The sequence below is a fragment of the Gadus macrocephalus genome, chromosome 5, assembly GCF_031168955.1.
Source record: "Gadus macrocephalus chromosome 5, ASM3116895v1".
NCBI lineage: Eukaryota > Metazoa > Chordata > Actinopteri > Gadiformes > Gadidae > Gadus > Gadus macrocephalus.
In genome coordinates, this window is record NC_082386.1 from 18,485,368 (window position 1) to 18,512,936 (window position 27,569).

Here is a 27,569-nt window from a genome sequence, read left to right on the forward strand (position 1 = left end):
CACACACGTACACATTCTCTCTCTAGAACACACACGTATACACACACATACACTAATACACAAACACACTACGTCCAGCCTAGATACACACACACACACACACATACATATTCTCTCTCTAGAACACACACACACACTCACACTATACGTCCAGCATACACACCCACACACTCTCACTCTCTGTCTAGTTCTTGAACATACATTGACACGTACCCTCAAACACACATACACACTCCAATGTCCAACACATTCACAAACTCTGCTGTTATGTAGCATTGGCTGACACTGAATATCCACACACACACACACACACACACACACACACACACACACACACACACACACACACACACACACACGAGGAGAGAGGGAGAGAGAGAAAAGGAGAGGAAGACGCAGACGACAAAAAGCGAGAGAGGGGGACCATGGATCCTGTGTTCAGGCATCCAGTGGCTCCCTGATCCAGGACGGGTTTTCCAGAGAACTCACAGGCAGTGGAAAAAACGACCAAAACATTAAATAAACCAGTGCAGTCAGTGACTGTGGAACACAACAGCATGGACGAGGCACCAGGCCTGTCCCTCGCCCAGCTGCTTGTGGCCCCATCACCGTGGTAACCACACTGACGAGGACGACAGGATGAGAGGAAGGTGACAAGGAGGAAGAGGGATCAGAGGGAGATTACGAGGAGGAAGAGGGATGAGAGGAAGAGGACAAGGAGGAAGAGGATGAGGAGGGATGAGAGGAAGAGGTAGGAGAGGAAGAGGACAAGGAGGAAGAGGATGAAGAGGGATGCCGGGAAGATGATGAGGAAGAGGATGAAGAGGGATGAGAGGAAGATGATGAGGAAGAGGAGGAAGTGGGATGAGAGGAAGATGACGAGGATGAGGAAGAGGTAGGAGAGGAAGAGGACAAGGAGGAAGAGGATGAAGAGGGATGAGAGGGAGCTGACGAGGAGGAAGAGGATGAAGAGGGATGAGAGGAAGATAACGAGGAGGAGGTGGTGAGAGAGAGGCGTGTTCACCGCGGCTGTGGCAGCCTAACGAGTTCCGGGGTCGTCGGAGGTCGACCTGAGCTGACTCCTGGATGTGTTCCGCTCAGATCCCAGCGAGCTGATTGGTTCGTTACGTGTGAGTTTACCGCTCCCTGATTAGTTGTTCCACTTATAGAACTGCTTTGTAAATATTGAATTGGACCGCTGCTCTTCTTAGCCGGGCATGATTAAAATTTCATGCCGTTTTCATGCTTTTCACGAATGAAAAATGTACCTGCACTTGTGTAGTGACGGGGTAGGGGTGCGTGTGATGGGTGTGTGTGTGTGTGTGTGTGTGTGTGTGTGTGTGTGTGTGTGTGTGTGTGTTTGACGTGTACCTCACTTCACAGTGAATTCAGAGATCTTATGCCTTTGGTTGAGCCAGGCTAAAACTGGACACACACACACACACACACACACACACACACACACACACACACACACACACACACACACACACACACACACACACACACACACACACACACACACACACACACACACACACACACACAGTAAAGCTGATGCATTTTGATTGACACATCAATATAAAAACCCAACAGGCAGTAAACCTTGTAATAATATTAACATATTCTAATAATAATCCTAATCAATGGTAACCGTGTGACAGGCTGCGTCTGTTTGATGAGGTTTCTCTGCCTCGGTTCCCCACAGGGCAGAGATCTGATTTGGATCGAGATCCTCTCGTCATGTCTGTCACTAAACTTCTAACCTTCAGAGAGCACCAGAGGAGACTGTCTTCCTCCGTTGCAGGCGGGGTCTAAATTTCGTGGCGAACGCGTGCGTCACGCCGACAGGTCGCGTGGAGCACGGAGACGTTCAGGTCGTCGGCATGGGGCAGCCCCTAGTGGCCAGCCACGGAATTACATTTAGGCCTACTACGGTATTATTTACTCCATCAATACGGTCAATGTAGCGTTAGTTAACACGGAGCTATGGATTCTGAATCTGATTATGTTTAAGCGATGTAAGAGCATATTCACACACACACACACAGCTGCGAATTGGTGATGGTTATTTCTGTATTCTTCACAATATACACACACACACACAGCAAACCAAGAAAGACCACAGTTCCACAGTAAGAAGAATTGTGATTCACAACTAGAAATTCACCTCTCATTCAGAATAATCGTATAATAATCGTAATCAATAAATTAAAAACAATGGTGCTAAAATTGAGCATTGATGGGAGTAGCAAGTGTAAACGTTACCTTTTGTTACACCTGAAACAGGTGTTACAACAGGTAATGTCATATAGAGGAACACGGACATGACCCAGACTGGTTCAGCTATTGATCGCCCCGATGCTGACTGATTGGTAGGATTGATAAGCTCACAGTTAAACCTTGTGCATCTGATTAATCGAATTAACCTTTTTGCTGTGCTGAACCCGTCAATATAGCCCGAACACTTTCTGCGTGTAAGTACGTCAAAGCGCACTTGCGCATTAGCACGCTAGCATAGCATGTCAATGCGCTTGCAAAGAATGTAATTACCCTACGACGCACACAAGCATGCCTTAGCATTGGCATGTTGAGATGCCAACACCGAGCGCAGCATCATCGCACACATCCTCAACTTGTGACACATCCTCAAGTTTTAACGTCCAAACAAAACAAAGGGAAGATCTTATTCTGAACGAAGCGCCGGTCTCACTGAGTTCACTGGGCGTGGGTGGATTGGACCCCCCCCCCCCCTCAGAGTCCACTGGGATTGGATGGACCCCCCCTCAGAGTCCACTGGGATTGGATGGATCCCCCCTCAGAGTCCACTGGGATTGGATGGACCCCCCCTCAGAGTCCACTGGGATTGGATGGACCCCCCCCTCAGAGTCCACTGGGATGGGTTGGACCCCCGCCTCAGAGTCTACTGGGATTGGATGGACCCCCCCTCAGAGTCCACTGGGATTGGCTGGACCCCCCCTCAGAGTCCACTGGGATCTGCTGGACCCCCCCCCCTCCCCCTCAGAGTTTTTTGGATTGGTCGGATTGGAAGAGCCGGACTGGATGATGACAAAGGGTCCGCACTGGTTCGAGACCGAGCTTTGGGGTCCAGGTCCAGGTCCAGGGTCCCCTGCCCCCCCCCCCCACCCCCCTCAGGCCTCGGGGCTCTGGCGGGAGCGCTGCTGCTCCTGGTAATCCTTGGAGTCTTCCAGGGCCGCGGGCCCCGGATGTTCCTCCACTCGTCCAGCTTCACCTCCTGCAGCTTCTGCACACACACACACACACACACACACACACACACACACACACACACACACACACACACACACACACACACACACACACACACACACACACACACACACACACACACACACACACACACAGGAATAACTTTATTGATACAACTGCAGCGTTCACAATCACAGTCAAGAACCTAGTTCCCATGAGGAGACTTGTGACGACAGCTTTGCCAGCACTCAATTTAGAGTCTGAACTCTTCTTTGGGACACACGGTGTGAAGGAGCGACAGGGGTTAGGGGTTAGGGGTTATCGTAGTCACGGACGGACTTTGGGGTTGGAACCCCGGAACCTTTCAAACATCCTGACCGCCCAACACTAAACTAAAATGGAAGCATCAACATGACATAAACGGAATAACAACCGATGGAGATACATAGATACGTCTAAATGAATGAAACCCCGAGCCTGATCACTAGCCCTTCTATAACTGGTTAACGAACTGCATTCATACATCACTTTTCTCGCCAGTGGCCACTCGATGCGCTTTACGACATCGCCTGACATTCACACCTTCACACATCGACGGTGGCGTCAGCCGGCTCGTCAGGAGAGGTCAGGGTGAGGTGCCTCGCTCAGGGACACCTCGACGCTCTAGCTAGGAGGAGCCGGGGATCGAACCAGCCACCGTCTGGCTACCAGCCAACCCGCCCTACGTCCTGAGCCACGTGCCCCCCCCCCCCCCCCCCCCTCTACAGAGATGTGTGGCTCCAGCTGTGAGCGCTCTGGTGGGGGAGACGGTGAGCGTAGGCTGTGTGCTCCTCTGAGGAGACGGCAGCAGATGGTTCGTTTCTCACGACAGTCTGGTCCGATAATAGAGCCATCGTCAGGACCCCCCCACACACACACATACACACACATCCCTGGATCCACAGGGGGGGGGGGCTCCTGTAGACACTGTCTAACACACCGTCTAACCCAGAACTCAACCCTACACAAATACTATGCAAGCAAGGACTAAACCAAAACACAAATACTATCTAACCCAGGATCTTGCCTTTGCCTGGAGACAAGGGCCTTCCATTGAACACCATCTAACACACTATCTAACCCAGGACTCAAACAAACTTTCAGCCATAATCTAACCCAGGACTCAATACAACACAAAAACTTTCAATCACAGCACTACATCCAACACTAATACAATACAACCCACCATCCAACCCTGGATTAATCCCTACACTATCTATCACTAGCCACACAAAAGTACACCCCCGTCACCCTCATCATAACCACTTCCTGTCCCAGGGTTCACACACACACACACACACACACACACACACACACACACACACACACACACACACACACACACACACACACACACACACACACACACACACACACACACACACACACACACACACACACACACGATGGGTGGACTGTCTATCCCCTCACCTGGTACTCCTCTTGCAGCAACCCTGCCTGCCGCTTCGTGTTCACGTGGGCCTCGAGGGAGGGGTCCATCTGGGGGGGGGGGGGGGGGGGGGAGAAGAGAGGCTGGTTAGAGGAGGCGGAGTCTAACACTTGGATTTACATATTCTGATATTCTCTTCTAATTCACATTCCCTTGTTTTAAAACTTGAGCAATAATTTATTTCTGTGAATGTATATAAGAAATGGTGACATGAATGCTATGAAGATAACAACATATTTCTGTTTCACACACACAATGTCATCATCGTCCACGTTGGAAGAAGATGCGAGCGAGAGGAACGTCCGATGGAATTATGGCGCCCTAAAACGGGAGCGGACGCCCCTGTTCTGAATCGACAACTCGTTATGACGGGTATAATTCACGGGCGTGTCTCCGAGGGGGGGGACTGAAGAGGCCCGCAGCACTGTTGATCTCTGCGCACTTTAAATACGACCGTATTTCTACATGCCCATATATGGCTGGAGGCTACGGAAGCCTGCGGGGTGCAGAGCCACAGCTCCCAGACGTGCGGATGGTATCAGTGGGCGTGGTCCAAAGGTTCTGGGGTCCAACCCCAAAGTCCTCTACCTGGAGGCATCCTTGAGCACACGCTCCACTGGGCACTACCTGCTGCTCCATGACGCATGGCTGGAAAACAACTCACTGTGAGTCCTGTGAGTCCTGTGAGTCCTGTGAGTCCTGTGTGTGTGTGTGTGTGTGTGTGTGTGTGTGTGTGTGTGTGTGTTTCTCTTTTCTCCAACGCGCGGGCCATCTGGTGTCGACCCAGATGACTCTTGTCGTCGTTTGTCAAGCTAACCTCGCTACGCTAAGAGCTACGTCTCCACCCCGCGGCAGCGCGGCTAGCTGCCGGGTAACAGCTCCTATTGAAGGCCGGCTCCTTTGACCCCCCAGTGAGTTATGAGCGTCCTGCGTCGCGATTGGCTGACCCACACAGAGGTCAGCCAATCCTGAGACTGTTGGAGAAATAGAATTTCCTAACAAGGCGTTAATCAGACATATTTATCTAAAGTGTCTAACGAGGAATACTGTTAGAAACATGTGGTTAAGGAGCAGGTCGGAGCTAGTGGGCTGCCTGCCGGTGGACTGAGGACATTACCGTTTGAATCCAGACTTTGTGGCTGGGAATCAAACCCGCCACCGACCATTCTGCCCCCAGTATTCACGCATATTGAGTCTTTTTAAATGTTATGCAATTTAACATTTTTAAAAGCGTCATTAAACGACATGTATTTACAACAGTGTTCATAGCAGTGGGAGGGAAATGGTCTTTCTAACGTCCGCAACGGCGGTTCTACATGGGGGGCCTACGGGGGGCCCTTGCCCCTGTAGACATGTCCCTGGCCCCCCCTGTGGCCCCCCTGTGCTGACCAAATAAAGCAATTATGATTTTACGGAACTAATGCGACGCAACGTTCTACACGGGTCAGTTAGAGGGGCGCACCCAAACACAGAAATGCTGCTCCTCGCTGAACGAGAGCTCAGCGACTACTCTGGGAGAAAGGAGCCACGAATTCTCAAAGGTAAGAGTCGAAGGTAAGCCAAACAATTAATTTTTGTCAGTGACTTGTTGTTCTTACACATAACCGTGTTACTATAGTTCCTCACACTGATGATGAAATTAAGTTTGTAAAATGTCTAGTCTCGATATATTCAGAAACTTAATAATATCTAAGCAAACTCACTGAAGCAAAAGCGAGCATCCAAATGTCAGTATCCTTGGTAGGTCTAGGCTACACAATGTTGTGATGTTAACCACGCATTTTCTTCTTTTTTGGCTGTTGAATTGGGATAACAAATACATTTGAGTAAAGAGTCGTAGGCTATCTGCCCGTGTTAAGTAGGGAGGGATGGTTATGCAGCGAAATGTAATGCATAGCCCTACGTTTTTTCTTCTTCTATTGTCAGCTATCATAAAATGGGGAAGAACGTTTGTCCGCTTTTTATTTCGAAAAGGGAAGAACACAGTTTCTCCACACTGAAACGGATAAAAAATAAATAGGAAATGGCACATTGTTGTACCCTGGAGTTATTTTTCACATTGACACACTGTATATGTACCCTGTACTGTATTTTTTACTTTTTAATGGCCCTACTCTTGAACGCTTGTACCAAACAAATGTTTAGATGATTTTGGTGATTTAGGGCATAAGATCCATCAATTTAAGATAGTTTGACAGAAAAATACAGACTGATGAATTTATAAACTCTTCTACAAATTAAATGTTTGATGATTTTAAAGTAAAATAATGTTTATAATTATAATCTTTAAATATTATTTTTTGTGCCCCTCTGGTTAAACACTGGCCCCTCCTGGTTAAACACTGGCCTTCAATAATGCATCGCCATCACCCAGGCTTCCAGAACTATCGTGGCCACTTTAGTCACGCCTTGAATGTGCTGGTCCGATTGCAGGCGCTAGGGGGCAGAGTTTCCCCGCTTGAAGATGTCAAACCCGGCGGTGCCAAGGGTACTATGTTTTTATTTATCGTGTCGTCTCGACAGGACCTCTGCTTTGATACTAAGCTCTGCTTATTCTAAACCACTCGTTCTTGTACGTTAAGTTATCGAGATTGTTGGTCACAGATGCGTGACCTCAATGTAAACTATTACATGTAGTTAAATAGGGCAGAATAAGGAATTAGAATGAGGAGACCGACCTTTCTCTTGATCTTCTGCACGTCGTAGCGGATCTGAGTGAACTCCCGCAGCCCGAAGGAGCCTCCGACGATCAGCAGCTGGGAGAAGTGTGGACATAAATATGGATAAAATATACAACATATAAATATTAAACATATGCTCTATTTTATCACAGGCTTCAGCTATAATAAAACGTGTGTGTGTGTGTGTGTGTGTGTGTGTGTGTGTGTGTGTGTGTGTGTGTGTGTGTGTGTGTGTGTGTGTGTGTGTGTGTGTGTGTGTGTGTGTGTGTGTGTGTGTGTGTGTGTGGGGGGGGGGGGGGGGGGGGGGGGGGGGGGGGGGGGTTTGCAAACATCACTTCATAGTGAATTGATAGATCTTATGCCTTTGGTCGACCCATGTGATAACAGCTCGTTTGTAGTCAACAGAATCCAACCTGACATCCCCATGCACCACGTTTAAGTGTTAAATAAAGTTTAAATCATAAATAAAGGAACATAAAGTTATATATAAGAATATAAAGTTAAAGAACTCAAGACAGTAGAGGAGCTCACTGAGTGACAGGAGTTCACCTTTCTGCAGAACAGAATACTTACCATCATTGGGACGCCATATCGCACTGTCTTGTTCTTCTGCAGCGCCTTCCAACTAAACATGATGTCTTCTGAGGACGATAACCATGTGGTAGAATAAGTTTAATAAGGACTATAACTGATTATCTACATGCCCATTACTCAAGGGGGAAGCAGCGAAGCCAACCGGATGGAGCGTCGTCGTAATTGAGTCCGCAGTAAAGCGACCCTGACTTTCCGCGAGTTTGGTTCCGCTTCGTTTGTGGGCAGTTTATTATTTTTGTGCAGTCAACAAAAACACAGCAATTACCTATTTGATTATATATATAACTATTATTACATATTATTCCCTCCCAAGCTCAGTTGTCTCAAACGTTATTCCTAGATTTGGTGAGCATTAGCTCTTAATATGATCCTCAAACCATTAAAACAAACTATGTAGAGCAGCACAATGACCTCATATTTGTCTATCAGCTACAATTAAATAATCTCAATATATACATTAGGATGATTGTACTATTCTAAATGCAAGGGTTATGTTTAGGACTTCCAAATAGGCCACATGGACCGCACATCTATTAATTCAGCTATAATATATTATATGTTAATGATCGTCAATAGAATATATCCTTTGTACAGCTATCAGTTTGCAGCAATAATGTTATATATTCCTTTTTCTATAAATAACTCTCTTGTATTATATGTAATTTATTTTCCTATTTAACCTGTAGTCCTTATTTATGCACTCCCAGCGACAGAACATGAAGAGAAAACCGGCACTTATTTTTATTTTATTACTTTATTACAATTTCCATCTCCATTATTTTCAATCAGGTGAAGAAAAATACCTTTTTTTGTTCTGTATAATAAAATATGTCAACTTTATTCTTTTTTTTTTGTTGAAGAAAAACAATGACAAGAAACAAGTAAATAAAAACAGCAACAAACATTTCTCTCTCTCTCTCTCTCTCTCTCACTCCCTCTCTCTCTCTCTCCCTAGCTCTCTCTCCCTCCTTCCTCTCTCTTGTGAAAAGCACTAAACAACAGACTCAGAGCGTGAGGGAGGAGTGTGAGGAGGTGGGGGGAGTCAGAGAGAAGGAGGAGGAGGAGGAGGGAGGAGGAAGAGGGAGGAGGACACAGGCCATGGAGGGATATGACAACAAGATAAGGCCAAAGGTGTACAAAACGAGCTTGGGGGGGGGGGGGCGGTAGGAGAAGGGGGAGAAGAGGAGGAGAAGGAGGAGGGGGGGGGGGGGGGGGTGCGATGCAATGCTGTGATTGGACACGCGGCGAGCGGGACAGTCGAGGGGGGCGGGGGAGGGAGGATGTCGATGATGACGATGACGATGACGATGATGGCGACGACGACGACAGCGTGCGACGACGAAGACCCCGCGTCCCGGACGCGCGTCCCCCCCCGGGGGCCCCCTCAGAGGTCGCTCTCGCCATACAGCGCGGTGGAGAAGGACATGTAGTCCAGGGCCCCGGGGGCCCCGTCGGGCCCCGTGTACGGGGCCATGCGGGCGATGCAGTACTCGGCCTGGTCCGGGGGCAGCTCCCGCCGCAGCTCGTCCGCCAGGATGAAGCTCTGAGGGGGAGGGGGGGGGAGGGGGACAGGTTAGGGAGGAAGTACAGCAGCAGAGTAGAGGCCCTCTACTGTACTATAACCTTACACAGGTCAGTATAGATTAGTAGTACAGTAGTGGACCACTAGAGTAGTCTTAGTATCAGTATAATACCGCCTTATGCAGTATAACATTTATTATAGAGCATGTAGTAGCAGAGTATAGAGCAGCGGTGAACCCAAAGAAGGAGTACAGTGAAGTGCTACAAAAAATCCAAAAGTCGATACTGACGGGAAATGAAACTCTGAGGCGGTTCTCATTTCTGATTGGATGCAATTTGGCGCCAAGAAAAGCGGCAGCCAATCAAGAATCAGAAAACAAAAACCATCCCCACGTTTAGCCAATCAGAGAACAAAACAAACCCTGGTTTAGCCAATCAGAGAACAAAACAAACCCTGGTTTAGCCAATCAGAGAACCAAACAAACCCCGGTTTAGCCAATCAGAGAACCAAACAAACCCTGGTTTAGCCAATCAGAGAACCAAACAAACCCGTGTTTAGCCAATCAGAGAACAGAACGACACCCACTCGGCGCCAATCAGAAACGGCTGACGAGCGTGTTTGTAAGACAGCCGCCCTCCAGCCCCCAGGGGGCGCCGTCTCCCCAGGCAGACGGCGCCACGCCCACCGGCTGCGCGGCCCCGCCCAGCGAGCGCTGTGATTGGCTACCTTGTCCCCGGCCAGGACCTTGAAGGAGGCCATGACCTGGTCGGCGGTGTCCGTGTCGGCTGTCTCGCGGGACATGAAGTCGATGAAGGCCTGGAAGGTGACCACGCCCATCCTGTTGGGGTCCACGATGCTCATGATGCGCGAGAACTCCGCCTCTCCCTGCGGGGGGGAGAGAGAGAGAGAGAGAGAGAGAGAGAGAGGGGTCGCCATGGAGATGAGGACGCCGTGGAGATAAGGTCTCATTGTTCCTGCCAATATTGTAAAGCATCCTTGAGTTTGGAAGGTGATAAATCGAATTTGTTATGATTATTATTATCATTATTAGCAAGGAAACGTTTTTTTGTGATTCCTCCATTCTTATTTGTCATAGTCAACACAATGTGATAACATAATATCCAAATCACAGATGTATCAATGAATACCATAGATATGACTAATGTCTATGACTAACGCTCCTAAAAGCTTTGTGTGATCTCTTGTATGTTAAGAGTCAAAACATTCAATGTATTTTACTACAATTTCATCAAACATCTTATAATACATTACCTGTTATACTGTTATACTACTACCTGTTCATGACAGTATAGCACATACACATCATCCTCCTTCCTGAGCAGGCGTGTTTGTGTGTCTGAGAGTGTTTGTGTGTGTGTGTGTGTGTGTGTGTGTGAGTGTGAGTGTGAGTGTGTGTGTGTGTGTGTGTGTGTGTGTGTGTTTGGGTGTGATGTGTCTCCGTCGATATGATGTGTGTGTGTCTGATGTGTGTGTGTGTGTGTGGGTGTTGTGTCTCCAACTGTGACTGTGTCAGTGTGTGGTGAGAGCGAGAGAGAGGCGGTACTGATGCTGTTTACCAGGCTGTAACCCATGGAGATGAGGCAGGTTTTGTAGTCCTCAGCATCCATCATCCCTGTTCTCTTCTACAAGGTCACCCCAAGGTCAAGAGACCAACCAGGGGCGGAGGAAGGAAGAGAGGGAGAGGGAGACGAAGGGAGAGACATGCAGGAGAGAGAGAGAAAAAGAAGGAGAAGTAGTGAAAGAACGAAAAAGAGATGGAGAGATGGGAATATATGGAACAAGAGGGAGGGAGGGAGGGAGGGAGGGAGGGAGGGAGAAATAGGCAGAGACGGGAAGAGAGAGGGAGGGAGAGAAGGAGATAGAGAGACAAAGACATGGAGAACGATAGAGATGAAGAGAGGAGAGAGATGGAGAGAAGAAAAGAGAGAGATAAGAGTGACAGATGAAGAGAGAGAGAGATGGGGAGAGATGCAGAAAGACAGAGACATGGAGAATGACACAGACGAAGAATGAGGAGAGAGAGATGGAGAGAGACGAAGAGAGGGACGGAGAGAGAGAAGAGAGTGACAAAGATGGAGAGAGAAAGAGAGAAAGAGGGGGAGGGTAGAATACCAAAAGTAGGAAACCACAATTTTTTTCAAAGACCAAGGAGGACAGAGCACAGAGTCCAGCACGACCCAAAGAACCGGATTTGGAAGAGAAGAAGAAATATAAAAAAAGAGGTTGAGGTGTGAAGGATAAGGAGGAAGTGAAGACCAGGGGCCGGGGGGAGGGGGTAGAACAGAAGAGAACACAGGGCATGTTAAACCTCGGGGCCCTCAGGGGCCGGGCGGGGCCGTGTACCTGGGAATCGTTGGCGATATCGAAGCCCAGGCTGATCAGGCAGGCCTTGAACTCCTCGGCCCCCAGCGTGCCTGAGTGGTCCTGGGGTGGGCGACGCGCAGCGGCGTGGGGTGTGGGGGGGGGGGGGGGGGGTCGGCCAGGCAGGCAGGTCAGCCGCCACGGAGGAGTGCGCAGTGTTGGTGAAGGGGGGGGGGGGGGGGGCACGGGCCATGCAGCACACGCCGAGACACACACACAAACGCACACATACACACAGGAAGGGTGGGGGAGGGGGTGATTCATGCACAAAGGTGAGGGGGTGAGGGGTGAGAGGGTGAGGGGGTGAGAGGGGTGAGATGAGGGGTGAGAGGGTGAGGGGGTGAGGGGTGAGGGTTGGGGGGGGGGGGCGACATGCACCAGAGACAGAAAACAGAGAACACAAGTGCAGTTTTCGTTAGGACCGTGGCAGGAGCAAGGGGCATTCCGTGACGCACACGCACATGCACGCGCGCGCGTGTGTGTGTGTGTGTGTGGCGGCAGGCACGTCTCAACAGGTGTGTTACACGCGTGTGAGCTGGGTTACGTGTGCTTGGCGGTACATTGGGTCAGTATACAGTCCGGTGGGATACATCGACACAGGGCTCGCGTTGCGTTTAATGTCAGCGACAGGGAGGACTAGATGAGCAACAAAGTCATTTCTTTTTCTAACTAAACCTAAAGGTGACATATTTGACCACCAGGTGTGAGTGTGATGAGCCGTTACAAGCCGTTTGAAAGTCTGCCTCTTCTGACATAACTCTTCTGACATAAGTGTGAAATGTCAGAAGAGGCAGATTTTGAAAACGGTTGGCAACGGCTAATCACACCCACACCTGGTGGTGTAATATGGGACCTTTAAACTTTTGTATTTCCAAAATGTACGCGACTAACTAACGTTTTTAACCAATGCAAATATGACCGTATTTGAGCAATATAGGAATATAGCTTAAGTCATACGAGGACATTTACACCAGACACGGTCCAACGTACGACTGACAGTCGAGCTCCGGTGCACCTGCGGGGTTACCCTGGCAACCATCCACCCGCGTGGTTACCCTGGCAACCATCAGCCAGCAGCCGATTGTTGATGACCAATAGGAGCGCAGGAAGAATGCATGATGTAATAGTGTACACCAGAGACGCAAGATCCATCCTTAATGGGATCTGTTCCCTGACACACTGTCCCAGAATATAAACACTGGCCTCAGCGTGTGTGTGTGTCTGTGTGTGTGTCTCCGTGTGTGTGTGAGGTTCACATCAGGACAAGCCAGGAACAATAGTTTATAGGAGCATCTAAATTCTAACACAGTGGTTATAGGACCATCAATGGTCAGACATTTGGTTGTCTTTAAACAGCCTCAGTTAAGGCTGGGTCTAAGGCTAGGCTAGGGGGACCTAGCTGCTAGCCTAGCCTTAAACCCAGCCTCAGTTAAGGCTGGGTCTAAGGCTAGGCTAGGGGGACCTAGCTGCTAGCCTAGCCTTAAACCCAGCCTCAGTTAAGGCTGGGTCTAAGGCTAGGCTAGGGGGACCTAGCTGCTAGCCTAGCCTTAAACCCAGCCTCAGTTAAGGCTGGGTCTAAGGCTAGGCTAGGGGGACCTAGCTGCTAGCCTAGCCTTAAACCCAGCCTCAGTTAAGGCTGGGTCTAAGGCTAGGCTAGGGGGACCTAGCTGCTAGCCTAGCCTTAAACCCAGCCTCAGTTAAGGCTGGGTCGAAGGCTAGGCTAGTGGGACCTAGCTGCTAGCCTAGCCTTAAACCCAGCCCCAGTTAAGGCTGGGTCTAAGGCTAGGCTAGGGGGACCAAGCTGCTAGCCTAGCCTAAGACCCAGCCCCAGTGATAGCTGGGTTTAAGGCTGGGCTATTGGGACCTAGCGGCCATGCTAGTGGGACCTAGCTGCTAGCCTAGCCCGGTTTTCACACAATGCAGTGGCCACAGCAAACAGTCCATACTTGTTGTTTGGTTGTTGTGTTACAGGGTTAAGGACGTGTGTGTGCGTGTTGTTTTTTTAGTGACACTGCAGAAACAAGACAACAGTCCAGGGTCGCGGTCTCACCTCAGCCTCGGTGGTTGGCCGACGTCCCGAGTCTAAACACGTGAGAAACACATTCTTGTCACCGGCCGGACCCGACCGGATTCAAACCCTCGCCCTCGCCATCAGAACCACGGCCCGGTTCAGACTGGCTTCGTGTTCCAAAGGGGGTTAATCAGCCCAGCTGTGCTCTTTGTATCTGGGATTCAGCAGCTGTCCCACGCCCGCCTCACTCTCCCAACGCTGTGCAACTCTAACCTCCGACCGCAAATAAAACACCAAACACAGGGTTGATTAAACCAAGGGCTTTGTTTCTAGGTTGTTCCGGGAGGTTGCTAGGGCGTATTTAGGGTGTTTTGGGTAGCTGGCTTGGTTGCCTACGGTTGGTTGCTATGGCGTGATCATTTTATGAAGGTTTGACCCTTTTTTTATTCTAGGTTTCGTAAGCTCATCCGCCACGAACGCATCACCGTGACGCGCGCTTCGTACGTTTGTACGTCGGCGTGTTGAGGCTTAGTTATGGTTCCACGTCGACGCAACGCAAGAGGGTTTACGGACCCGTTACGTCCTTGCGGACCCTCCTTGCGTCCACTGCAAGGGCCTGACGTGCGTCTCCCAAAAAGTGTAACCTTGCATCGAGGCGACGGAGCAGCGAGGGCTGTGATTGGCCCGCTAACGTAAGCCCGACATAAACCCAACGCAGAACCACGACTGCATTGAAGCGGCTGCATGGTCACCGCGTTGCGTCAACGCCTCGACCATTACTAAGCCTTTACACGTGTGAATCTGACGCTAGCGTACGACGGGGAGCACACGCGGCGTCCTCGCCGTCTATCCGCGGCGCCACTGGCCAGCACTGACCCGGTCGAAGTGGTTGAAGGAGGCGCGGAACTCGTTCATCTGCTCCTGGCTGATGCCCTTGGCGTCGCGGGTCAGGATCTGGTTCTCGATCTCGTTGATGGTGCGGGCGATGGTGGTCAACAGCTGCTCCCAGCCCACGCGGATGTGCTGCAGGGGGGAGGGGGAGGGGGGTCAGACAGGAAGTTCAGGGAGGATTCGACAGGAAGGAAGGGGAAATGGAGACGACTGCACCCAGAGGAGGTGAGGGCAGGTGGTGAATCATGGCGCGAATTGGTTTTTCGTTTTTTCCAACATGGAGGATGTTACCTCCTGGAATAATAGAGGTCAGTTGAGGGGCAGCTAGGCCTCAAAATTGCTAAACACTGTGATCTCAGCCCCCCCCCCCCCACCAACAAGACATCAGGTCATCAATTCAACCTGTAGTTTCAGTTTCACTTACAAAGTGAAAGTGAAAGTAAAAATGTTTATAAAGATCATAGGACAAAGCGATGTGATACCATGTGTGATTAGATAAGAGAAGATAAGTGAGGACTTCACTGATCCCAGACAGGAAATAAAGGAGCCCCAGCAGCAAGTAGAGGCAGCACGAAAGTGGAATCAAACCCAAACCAGCAGGACGCTGCATGCTGGGAGGTTCCTAGTGCATGCTGGGAGGTTCTCAGCGGCCCTACCTCCATGGTGTAGTTGGTGTGCTTGTTGTCGAAGATGAGGGCCTCCTGGATGAGCTGGTGGTCTCCCTCCAGTTGGTCGATCTTGGGCTTGTAGTTGACGATGTTCTTCTCGTACTGCCGCAGGTGCGTGAGCTGGTCCTCCAGGGTTCCGTGCATCTCGATGGAGATGCGGCCGATCTCCTGCAGAAGAGCCATCGCAGAAGAAGAAAAAAGTTGATTCAGCTCTAAGGTCAATTCCAAAATATGTGCCTGACAAACAGAGGAATCGAAATTGCGATTGTCTCTGATCCAGGGTTCAATAAGGAGAAAAAAAAAAAAATAATAATAAAAAAAAGTAAATAAATTTAAAAAGAGGAACACAAAAAAAGGAACGCAAGAGCATTGAGTGAGATCCCGATTCTGTCTGAGGTTTTTGAAAGGCTTTGACGTGTTTAACACGAATTTCAGGAAATATGCTATACATCACTTGGAGGGGTATTTCAATCCGTTCCAGTAGGTTTCAGTTCTCTTAATCCTATTCCCTTTTGTGCAACTAATAGTGGGACCGGACTATTAGTTGGGACCGGACTAAGACGATTGATTCCCCCAGAGCTCACCAAAGTTAGCTTTAGCCTCATGCTTATTTATGAGCCATTGTTCTCCAGTACTACTGAATCAGTTCAATATTTTAATGTATTCATCAGATCATTTTCACCAGCTTGCAAAACACAGAATCCTCCGTCTATAAAACTATAACTTTGTTTTTACGACCCTCCCGCCCCGGGCCGGGACTGACCTCCATCTTGGTCTGGATCCAGGGCCCGATGACGTTAGCCTGGTTAGCGAACTGCCGGCGCAGCCTCTCGTTGTTCTGCTGCCGCGCGTGCTCCTCGATCAGGGCCTGGTCCCTCTGGGGCACCAACTGCCTCACCTGCAGGGCGGAGGAGGGCGGAGGAGGAGGAGGGTGGAGGGGGGAGGAGGGAGGAGGAGGAGGGTGGAGGGGGGAGGAGGGAGGAGGAGGGAGGAGGGTGGAGGGAGGAGGAGGAGGGTGGAGAGGCGTGATTAGGGGGAAAATCATAATCACGATTGTTTTGGTCGATGTTGAAATCATGATTATTCCAACCGATTAATTTTATGGAGTTTGATAACATGATGCATTACTCCAGCGTTTCTCTCAAAAAAACACTTTGCAACTGAGAACTGATATTTCCCCCTTAAAAAAATACCCAAAATGTGAATATGCGAAAGTAATGTACAAATATGTATCCAGCAATTTCTATAAAATGTCAACAATAAAAAATTAAATATCTAGTTTCTACTTGATTCTATTAGTTTGGAGATGTTTGACCTAAAAATTGAAATCGCGATTAAATTCGATTAATTCTTTCTCCCTCCCTCCCTCCCTCCCTCCCTCCCTCTACCTTCCTTACCCAAAGTGCTCCACCCTGACGGAGTCATCTCTCCCCGTCCTCTCGTCGTCGTAGCGACTGCATCACCTACAACCACCCCCCCTCCAGCGGTCTCCCGTGTTTGGGCGCTCACCTTGTCCCACTTGGCGTTGACCTCCTGGGGGTCGATGGCGGTGTAGGGGTTGCTGCCGGCTATGTTGACGTGGTAGGTCTGCACGATCTTGGCGATCTCGTTGTGGATGCCCAGGATGGCCTGCCGCTCCTTGTCCGCCTCGGGCAGCGTGGCCTTGAACTGCTCGTGGGCGGTGCTCAGACCCTGTCATTTCAAAGTAAAAGCACAACGTCAGAGTCAGACCAAGTCCCCCCGGCAAAGATGGGGTTGGCTTATCTCAGCATTTCCCTCCAAAAAAACACTTTGTGACTGAGAAATTCCCCCTTAAAGAACCCCCCACAAAATGTTCAAAGAGAAAATGTTCAGATCGAAAATAATGTACAAATATGTATCGAGCGGTTCCGTTGCCATTTCTAGAAGACAATTAATGAATAAAAAAAACAGCGTAATAAAAATAAATGTATAAGTTGCTTCAACTCGATTAATTATGAAAAACTAAATTTGCGATGATTAAACCCACAGCCCTAGGGAGAGCAGTTTGGCTAGTAACCGGGAGGTTGCTAGTTCGATGCCCGGCTCCTCCTAGCCGAGTGTCGAGGTGTCCCTGAGCAAGACGCCTCATCCTAACTGCCCCCGACGAGCTGGCTGTCGCCCTGCGTGGCCGACACCGCCGTCGGTGTGTGAATGTGTACATGAACCGTTGTAAGTCGCTTTGGATAAAAGCGTTTGATAAACGCCCTAAATGTAAATGTAAATATGCCAGCGAGGCCGAGGGATTCTAACCCATCGACCGAGCCGCTGTGGAAACACTCGATGGGAGTACAACAATAAACCGTGGCGGATTCGATAGAAGCCGCAGTGCCGCCATTACTCGTCCAAAATAAGAATGATATTATTGATATCCTTTACTTTGTTTCACCAACAAAGACCTTGAGAGGAGCGTGCATTCACTGAAACAGTCGACACCGCGTCGGCAGTGTTTGTGGACCACATGACTGGAGGCCATTTTGTAATTACAGTGTTTCAGCCATGCGGTTGAAGGCTCGGTCGCTGCGTCTGTTGAACAGCGATTGGATTGTTCCAGCACCGATTCATTATGTTGGCCCCAGAGGCGACGCCCGAGGAGGTAATGATACCGTAACAACAGCTCAGCCAAAAATATGAATACTTTATCCTCACAATAACACGATTACAGCGCTGTGCTGCGTCGACGATGGGAGAAATAGTGTGGTTCTGCCTCTAGATTAACTGTGAATGCGAGGAATAAACACTGCCAGGGTTTGGGGGTACAACTCCCCCACTAGGGTGCTGTTCTGTAGGACGGTTTGGATAGAAGCATTCAGATATGTGCCATTAATGAGCAGCGAGGTTCCTCTCACTCATCTCCCAGTGAGGACGTTGGGTCCCGAACACAGAGCCTTTCAGCGGTGAGTCAGACACCCGGATCACTTCAGCCTCCCTCCTCCCAGATCCATTATCCAGCCGGGCTGCGGAGTGGAGATGTTCCGATACCATGATGCCATTAGGATTCCTTAATTTGAGTATCGGCCGATACCGTGTATATCCCGATACAGCCTCCAGCATTGTAAATACTAATAACACTAGTTCATATTGAAGGGTGTTCTGTTATTTATTTGTTTTCAGAACTAGATCATTCACATTTATGATCTATAATTATAATAATACATTTGTATTCTTGTAGTTAAGCGTCCATGCATCCATGTTTTTCCGACCCGGTAGCTCGAACGCACGTAGGGTCAGAGACGACGCGTTCCCATTCCGACTTTCCACCCCCGACCGCTAACGACCGCAGCATAACACCGCCCGTGTGTGTGACGCTCTCTGCCTGTGAGGTCATTTAACTCGTCGCGTTTCACGTGGTGCTATCGGGTCTTAAAGGCAGCATCGGGTATCGGCGAGCATTGGCGATTCCATGCTGCGATCCGAGAACCATCACACGACTGGCTCATGTAATGAGCTCATCTGAGGGAGTTCCGATGCGGGTGTCGGCATGGGAACCACTCTCGGGGGGGGGGGGGCTCACCTGAATCTCCTCGATGGTGTGGACGATGAAGGTGTCCTGCAGGTCCTCCATGGCGCCCTCCATCCAGTTGTTGAAGGGCGCGGCCCGCTTGGCGAACTCCAGGTACAGCTGGTCGATGGTCTCCAGGAGCTTCTCGGTTCTCTGTCGGCACACGGGGAGGAACCCGCTTAGGACCCGCTTCGTATCAGCTTTAGACCCACACGGGGAGAACCCGCTTTGAACCGGCTTCAAACCAGCTCTGTTCACCTGGTCACACCAGCAGAGCAGGCTTCAAACTAGTTCTGTTCACCAGTCACTCACTAGTTCCTTCATCACTACTCATCCAGCTTGATTCATGACTAGTCTAACCAGCTGTATTCACTACTAGTCAAACTACCTTGATACACTACTATACACACTATTAGTCTAGCTTGATACACTACTAGTCAAACCATCCTGATTCACTATTAGTCTAACCAGCTTGATTCACTACTAGTCAAACCAGCTTGATTCACGACTGGTCAAACCATCCTGATTCACTATTCGTCCAACCAGCCTCATTCACTAGTCCAACCCGCTTGATCCACTAGTGACTAGCGGTCAGTCGGGTGGAGGGTAAACAGCTGATCAGCGTCTAAGCAGTCCTGCTATGCAGGTTCTTATAAGGCCTCGACTCTCAGGGGCCAATCAACTCACACTTTTATTGAGTCCCTTTGTTTAGAGGATTACCAGACTCTCTCTCTCTCTCTCTCTCTCTCTCTCTCTCTCTCTCTCTCTCTCTCTCTCTCTCTCTCTCTCTCTCTCTCTCTCTCTCTCTCTCTCTCTCTCTCTCTCTCTCTCTCTCTCTCTCTCTCTCTCTCTCTCTCTCTCTCTCTCTCTCTCACCTGCAGGGCCTCACTGCGTTTCTGGGTCATGTTTCCCAGTCCGTCCCACTGGTCACAGATCCGCTGGCAGCGAGCGTTCACACTGGGAGAGTCATAGTAGTCCAGCTCACTGTGCACACACACACACACACACACACACACACACACACACACACACACACACACACACACACACACACACACACACACACACAGGGAAGATAAATGAATTAGCATTTCAATTGCATCAGTTACTTTCCAGACACATCTATAAACGTTGTCGCACACATGTTGATTATATTAACAGCAGGGGACTGTTCTCTGATCTGTGATTACACAACCGCGTATGGATGGAAGGCTTGGGTCATAACAAGGAGTCATTATTAACGACATGCACCACGACATTGTCAGGGTACGCCATGTGAAAGGCACCTCGGGATAAACATTCTCCTTATGTGGGAAGGAGAGTGTGGCAGCAAGGGGGACTCACAGCTGAAAGGTTCTGAGTTCGCTTCCCAACGTCCTCAGTCTAACCTTTAGGCATCCAAGGGATGCACTGTAACCCCTACCTGCTCCTTAATGACCTGTCTCTGTACTGTCTAACCCCTACCTGCTCCTTAATGACCTGTCTCTGTACTGTCTAACCCCTACCTGCTCCTCAATGACCTGTCTCTCTACTGTCTAACCCCTACCTGCTCCTTAATGACCCATCTCTGTACTGTCTAACCCCTACCTGCTCCTTAATGACCTGTCTCTGTACTGTCTAACCCCTACCTGCTCCTTAATGACCTGTCTCTGTACTGTCTAACCCCTACCTGCTCCTCAATGACCCGTCTCTCTACTGTCTAACCCCTACCTGCTCCTTAATGACCCATCTCTGTACTGTCTAACCCCTACCTGCTCCTCAATGACCCGTCTCTGTACTGTCTAACCCCTACCTGCTCCTTAATGACCTGTCTCGGTACTGTCTAACCCCTACCTGCTCCTTAATGACCTGTCTCTCTACTGTCTAACCCCTACCTGCTCCTCAATGACCTGTCTCTGTACTGTCTAACCCCTACCTGCTCCTTAATGACCTGTCTCGGTACTGTCTAACCCCTACCTGCTCCTTAATGACCCATCTCTGTACTGTCTAACCCCTACCTGCTCCTTAATGACCTGTCTCTCTACTGTCTAACCCCTACCTGCTCCTCAATGACCTGTCTCTGTACTGTCTAACCCCTACCTGCTCCTTAATGACCTGTCTCTGTACTGTCTAACCCCTACCTGCTCCTTAATGACCTGTCTCTGTACTGTCTAACCCCTACCTGCTCCTCAATGACCTGTCTCTGTACTGTCTAACCCCTACCTGCTCCTTAATGACCTTTCTCTGTACTGTCTAACCCTTTCCTGCCCCTCAATGACCCAGTATCTGAACCCACTATGTTTCCTCAGACAAGAGGGTCTGCTAAATCACCTCAATCCCAGTGACCAGTCAGTGAACGGTTGTAATCTGTAGAGTCTTCTAGGTCTGCCAGATCTGTTGGTCACACTGTAATGTATGGTAATCCGGCCAGCACCCCATCATCGATTGAATATGTTGTGCCTGTATGTATGTATGTATGTATGTATGTATGTATGTATGTATGTATGTATGTATGTATGTCAATTATGGCACCCACTGCACTCCTGATCATCCCTGGAAGGAGGGGTCCCCCACACTGAAGGAGGGATCCCCCACTCTGAAGGAGGGATCCCCCACACTGAAGGAGGGATCCCCCACACTGAAGGAGGGATCCCCCACACTGAAGGAGGTGGGGGATCCCACTCTGCGTTCCTCCACAAGATTTCTTCCTAGCTGATTAAGGGAGTTTTTTCTTGCCCTCTGGGGGGCCAGGGTCAGGGAGGTGTCAACATGAGTCGGCCCGTTAAGCCCTTTGAGACTGTAATGGTGATTAAGGGGCTATACAAATCAAATTTAATTGAATTGAATTAACCAACCATCTCAGGGGATAAAAAATGGTGGCTGTGTTGCCCCTGTGGATCTGGGCTTACTTCAGCTCCTGTGCGATGGCGGCGATCTGCTCCACGCGGTCCTGGTGGGCTGCCAGGTCGCTCTCGAAGGCCTCGTGCTTCTTCAGCAGCGCCTTGATCTCGGACAGGGAGGCGGTCTCGTAGTCGCGGTGCTGCAGCATCTCCTCCTTACCTGCAGGGGGAGACAGAGAGCGAGTGAAAACGCCGCAGTGCTGCCGGCGCTACGGTCTTCTGCTCTGCTGCTGCTCTGGATCAGTTCTGCATTATCATCTCATGTTTTCTACTCTAGATTTATTCTATATAAGTTCTATTACCTTCTATTCTAGTTCCGCTGTAGATCAGTTCTACATCGGTTCTACTGTCTTCTACTCTAGATCAGTTCTGCATTAGTTCTACTGTCTTCTACTCTAGATCAGTTCTGCATTAGTTCTACTGTTTTCTACTCTAGATTTATTCTATATAAGTTCTATTACCTTCTACTCTAGTTCCGCTGCAGATCAGTTCTACATCGGTTCTACTGTCTTCTACTCTTGATCAGTTCTGCATTAGTTCTACTGTCTTCTACTCTGGTTCCGCTGTCGATCAATTCTACCATAGTTCTAATGTCTTCTACTCTAGATCATTTCTACATTAGTTTGACTGTCTTCTACTCTAGATCAGTTCTACATTAGTTCTACTGTCTTCTGCTCTAAATCAGTTTTGCATTAGTTCTACTGTCCAACGGTTTGACCGTCTTCGACTCTAAACCAGTTCTACATTAATTTGACTGTCTTCTACTCTAAATCAGTTCTGCATCTGTCCAACGGTTTTCTCAAACATCAGCTGTTTGAGATGTCACTGAGCTTTGTGGCCCCGTGGCAACCACAGAACATAAAGCTATCCAAAGAGCGCCGTTGCGGTTGAATCACACAGGGACGTTTTGTAGTAGTAAAAGGAAGTGGCAGTGATTCATTTCTGTTCACGTCGGGATGACAGGAGACCCGTTGTGATTGGTCTCTCACAGGCTGAGTCACTACACGCACAGCAGTGAGCAAGTCCAACAAACTCCCAGAAGGAATCCTCGGACAATAGGCCCTCGCGTATGAAGACAGGGTTAGGGCCTTCGATGACCGTGTGTGTGTATGTGTGTTTGGGTATGTGTGTTATATATATATAATGCTAGATGTAGGTGTGTGTGTACCCGTGTCTCTCTTTCTCTCTCTCCCTCTCTCTCTTGCTCGCTCTCCTCTCTCTCTCCCCCTCTCTCTCTCTCTCTCTCTCTCCCCCCCCTCTCTCTCTCTCTCCCTCTCCCTCTCTCCCTCTCTCTCTCTCCCCCCTCTCCCTCTCTCTCTCTCCCCCTCTCCCTCCGACCGCGGCGCTACCCAGCATGCACCACTCCGTCGGCCACGCACCGTGGGTCCAGGCCTCGTGGATGGCCGCCTTCTGCCGGAACTTCTCGGCCAGGTGGTCGAGTCTCTCCAGCCGGCGGATCTCGTTCAGCAGCCACTCCTCGTAGCCCTTCTCCGCTCCCTCCAGACCGCCCCACGCGTTGGAGATGTCCTGTGGGGGAGGGGGGGGGGGGGGGGGGCAGAGAGCCACGAGCGGGGGGTTAGAGGGTCCGTCAGGGGAGCAGGGTCCTCCAGTGGTGGTGGTGGGGGCAGGGAGAAAGGTTCTTGGTTCATATCCTCTCTCTCTCTCTCTCTCTCTCTCTCTCTCTCTCTCTCTCTCTCTCTCTCTCTCTCTCTCTCTCTCTCTCTCTCTCTCTCTCTCTCTCTCTCTCTCTCTCTCTCTCTCTACCTCACCCTGACACTAGCCAGTTACACTCTACCAATGGTCTTTGAAGACAGCCAATCCCAGACAGAGACAGCAGCGTCCCTCATCGCCCCAGGACCGGCGCAGTCCTAAAGGGGCTCCAGACCGGTTAATAAACACCTCACTACGAGACCATCTGGCCCTGGGGTGCCCTGAGTAGGGAACCTAACCCCTAACCCTGGCAGTGTTAATGCATAGGGCTAATACAGTTGAGCTGGGACCCTTTAAAAAGATAAATATAACCCCCGGACATAGTGACACCACCTTCCATTCGGAGGTGGTGAGTCAAACCCGCAACTCTGGCAGGGACACTGCCCAACCTTTGAGCAAGGACCCCTGGGTGACCCCCAGGACTCCCTCTCTCTCTTGCTCGCTCTCTCTCTCCCCTCTCTCTCTCTCCCTCTCTCTTGCTCGCTCTCCCTCCCTCCCTCCCCATCCCCATCCCCATCCCCGTCTCTCTCTTTCTCTCTTTCTCTCTCCGTCTCTCTCTCTCTCTCTCTCTCTCTCTCTCCGTCTCTCTCTCTCTCTCTCTCCGTCTCTCTCTCTCTCTCTCTCTCTCCTCTCTTGCTCGCTCTCCCTCCCTCCCCATCTCTCTCTCTCTCTCTCCTCTTGCTCGCTCTCACCCTCCTCCCTCTCTCTTGCTCGCTCTCCCTCCCCTCTCTCTTGCTCTCCCTCCCCTCTCTCTGCTCTCTCTCTCTCTCTCTCTCTCTCTCTCTCTCTCTCTCTCTCTCTCTCTCTCTCCCCCTCTCTCTCTCTCTCTCTCTCTCTCTCACTCTCACTCTCACTCTCTCTCTCTCTCCTCTCTCTCTCTCTCTCTCTCTCTCTCTCCTCTCTCTCTCTCTCACCCCCAGGACTCACCGAGACCATCTTGCCCTCGGAGGGCATGAAGGCGGGCCGGTTGCTGAGCCGCAGCTTGGTCTGCAGGGTGTTGAAGTTGATCTCCAGCTGGCACTTCTCCTGCACCTTGGGGGGCTGTGTTGCCGCCGGTAGTCCCGGAAGTCCTCCAGCTTCTGCTGCATGGCCCTGCATGGTGTTCTCCGGGGCGCGGTTCTCCAGCCAGGGCACGGTTCTGCGGATCCACTCCAGCAGCTGGGAGAGTGTGCGTGCGTGTGCGTGTGCGTGTGTTTGTGTGTGTGTGTGTGTGTGTGTGTGTGTGTGTGTGTGTGTGTGTGTGAGTGTGTGTGTGTTTGTGTGAGTGTGTGTTTGTTTTCGTGCGTGGGTTGAGGATGTGTGCGTGAGGGTTAGGTATGTGTATTGTGTAGATGATGATAGATGTAGTGTGTGTGTGTGTGGTGTGTGTGTGGTGTGTGTGTGTGTGTGTGTGTGTGTAGTGTGTGTGTGTGTGGTAGGTCAGCATCAAGGGGCCACAGGTGAGCATGCAGGGGGGGAGAGGAGGGGGGGGGGGATTGCAGATGACACAGAAGGAAAGAGAGAGAGAGAGAGAGAGAGGGAGAGAGAGAGGAGAGGAGAGAGGGAGAGAGAGAGGGAGAGCGAGGGTAGGTGGGCAGAGAAGAAGGGATGTTTTGTTTGTGATAAAAGAAGAGAAGATAGAAAATAGACACGCAGATTTAGATCTTGAGCTTTAACAATCATCTCAAATATGATGTTTAATATACCAGTCTGATTCTTTTTCTTGGTGCCTTGCATATATTTAGCTAATATTGTTTTGCCGTAAACATCTACAGTACGTTGTTGTATCTTTAGCTAACACGTCTATAGTACGTTTTTATATCTTTACCTAACACATCTGAGCGTACAGTTGTTGCATCTCTAGCTAACCATCTGCAGTAAGTTGTTGTATCTTTACCTTACACATCTACAGTACGTTGATGTATCTTTAGCTAATATCTTACATATCTACAGTATGTTGTTGTATCTTAAGCTAGAATCTTTACACATCTACAGTATGTTGTTGTATCTTTAACTAACATGTCTACAGTACGTTGTTGTATCTTTCACTAACACATCCACAGTATGTTGTTGCATCTTTAACTTACACACCTACAGTAAATTGTTGTATATTTAACCAACACATCTACAGTACGTTGTTGTATCTTCACCTAACACATCTACAGCATGTTGTTGAACTTCAGCTAACACATCTACAGTACGTTCTTGTATCTTTAGCGAACACACCCACAGTAAGTTACTGTATCTTTGGCTAACAGACTAGCCGCCTAGCTCCTCTAAATATCGCCCGGCTCATGCTTCCTCCACAGCTAAAGTCAGAGCACACACCCCACCCCAGGGCAGGGGTGGGGGGGGGGAGGTGAGGGGGGAGGTGGATGGGAGAGTGGATCGGGGTATATGGGTGGGGGAGGGGGGGGTTAGACACAGCACAGAGAGCAGGAGGGGGGGCAGGGGGCTGTAAGGGGGTGGGTGCTCACATCACTGCTAGCTTCTCGTAGTCCTCCATCAGCTGCTCGTTCTCCTGGTTCACCGCCAGGACCTTGCAGATCCGATTGGCTGCCGTCTCCGCCTGGGGGGGGGGGGGGGGGGGGGGAGGGGGGCGGGGGGGGACAGGATGAGATTCCGCAGAGTAGCATACACTTCATTTCATTTTTATCACATTGATTTAATATTCATAGTGTATGTTTTTTATGTTTTATATTCGTATAGCCTTACTCTAGCTAGGCTGCTCGATGGTTAGTCCCTCGTCTAGTGACTCCAGCTAGGCTAGACTACTGGTTAGTCTAGTCGTAGATTTGTTTTATTTACACTGTGAGCTTACGAGTCGACCGAAGGCTCGTAAAAGGTAGTGTTTATGGCGGTCTCTGTGTGTTTCTGATATGGCCGTCTGAATGTCAGATTGTGACTACGTCGGCACTCTTTTTGAAGAGAAGGAGACGAAGAATTAAAAGCAGATGGAGGAGAGCGAGGCCGAGGCAGAGCGAGCGAGAGAGATGTCAAAAACATTGCACCTGTCTTCAGGTGCATGTGTGTGTGTGTGTGTGTGTGTGTGTGTGTGTGTGTGTGTGTGTGTCTTTGTCCCAAGAGGTCAGCTAGTGAGAGTGGGAGAGAAACCGAGAGAGAGACAGCGAGGGTGAGAGAGAATGACAGAGAGAGCGAGCAAGAGAGAAAGGAGAGACGGAGAGAGAGAGAGAGAGAGAGAGAGAGAGAGGAGGAAGAGAGAGAGAGAGAGAGAGAGAGAGAGAGAGAGAGAGAGAGAGAGAGAGAGAGAGAGAGAGAGAGGAGGGTGATCGAACAGAGAGAGCGAGAGAGAGAGAGAGAGCGGAGAGAGAGGGAGAGAGAGAGGGAGAGAGGAGGGTGATCGACAGAGAGAGCGAGAGAGAGAGAGAGAGAGGGAGAGAGAGTTATTTGAGCACCGCGGGGGAGAGTAGGATGCTGCTGTATCAACTCTTCTGGTGGGCTCTCCCATGATTGCATTGCTTTTCCCCTGGATTCCACTTCACCCCAGACTTCGACCAACCCTTATCTAATTTTAACCGTCTCAAAACTTTCTTTTAGCCAGTACCTAATCTTAACCATCCCTAACCTCACATCTAGTAACCATCTCTAACCTCACACCTAAACTAACTATCTCTAACCTAACACCTAAACTAACCTTCCTTAACACCTAAACATCTCTAACCGTACACCTAAACTAACCATCTCTAATCTCACACCTTAACCAACTATCTCTAACCTAACACCTAAACTTAACCATATCTATCCTCAAACCTAAACCATCCTTCTCTAACCTAACACCTAAACTAACCTTCTCTAACCTCAAACCTAAACTAACTTTCTCTAACCTAACACCTAAACTAACCTTCTCTAACCTAACACCTAAACTCAATCTCACGCCAATGCCGATGCATCATGGGAAAACCCCCAGAAAAGTTCTCCTCCTCACTCTTCCTCAACTTCATAAATCGTTTTTTTTATTTGTGGGATTTGGACGATGCAATGAGGCGAGGAG

The 27,569-nt window shown here is 49.7% G+C and overlaps 2 protein-coding genes across 2 annotated transcripts; both read right to left on the minus strand.

Annotated features, from left to right (window-relative positions):
* Window positions 1–3,152: 3,152 nt before the first annotated feature.
* Window positions 3,153–8,175, minus strand: LOC132457426 (cytochrome c oxidase assembly protein COX16 homolog, mitochondrial). The gene is given in 5 exon segments (XM_060051726.1): window positions 3,153–3,208; window positions 3,211–3,265; window positions 4,702–4,770; window positions 7,399–7,476; window positions 7,975–8,175. Coding segments are annotated over 5 exon segments (318 nt in total). The 5' UTR covers window positions 8,035–8,175.
* Window positions 8,176–8,730: 555 nt separating this feature from the next.
* Window positions 8,731–24,758, minus strand: actn1 (actinin, alpha 1). Its single transcript, XM_060051513.1, has 12 exons — window positions 24,506–24,758; window positions 23,248–23,395; window positions 21,878–22,028; window positions 19,865–19,973; window positions 19,002–19,142; window positions 16,979–17,161; window positions 16,233–16,367; window positions 15,458–15,637; window positions 14,787–14,933; window positions 11,882–11,962; window positions 10,244–10,402; window positions 8,731–9,538 (listed from the first exon to the last, which is right to left on the minus strand). Exons 1-12 carry the CDS (start codon window positions 24,674–24,676, stop codon window positions 9,380–9,382), a joined length of 1,764 nt encoding a protein of 587 aa, XP_059907496.1. The 5' UTR covers window positions 24,677–24,758; the 3' UTR covers window positions 8,731–9,379.
* Window positions 24,759–27,569: the final 2,811 nt, after the last annotated feature.

Coding starts and splice junctions, on each gene's coding strand:
- actn1 (XM_060051513.1), bottom strand. CDS start 24,676: ATGCAGGGCCATGCAGCAGAAGCTGGAGGACTTCCGGGACTACCGGCG. Junction 16,368..16,978: donor TCAACGCCAAGTGGGACAAG/GTGAGCGCCCAA, acceptor TCCGCCCTGCAG/GTGAGGCAGTTGGTGCCCCA. Junction 11,963..14,786: donor CCTTCAACCACTTCGACCGG/GTCAGTGCTGGC, acceptor CGCCCACCCCAG/GACCACTCAGGCACGCTGGG.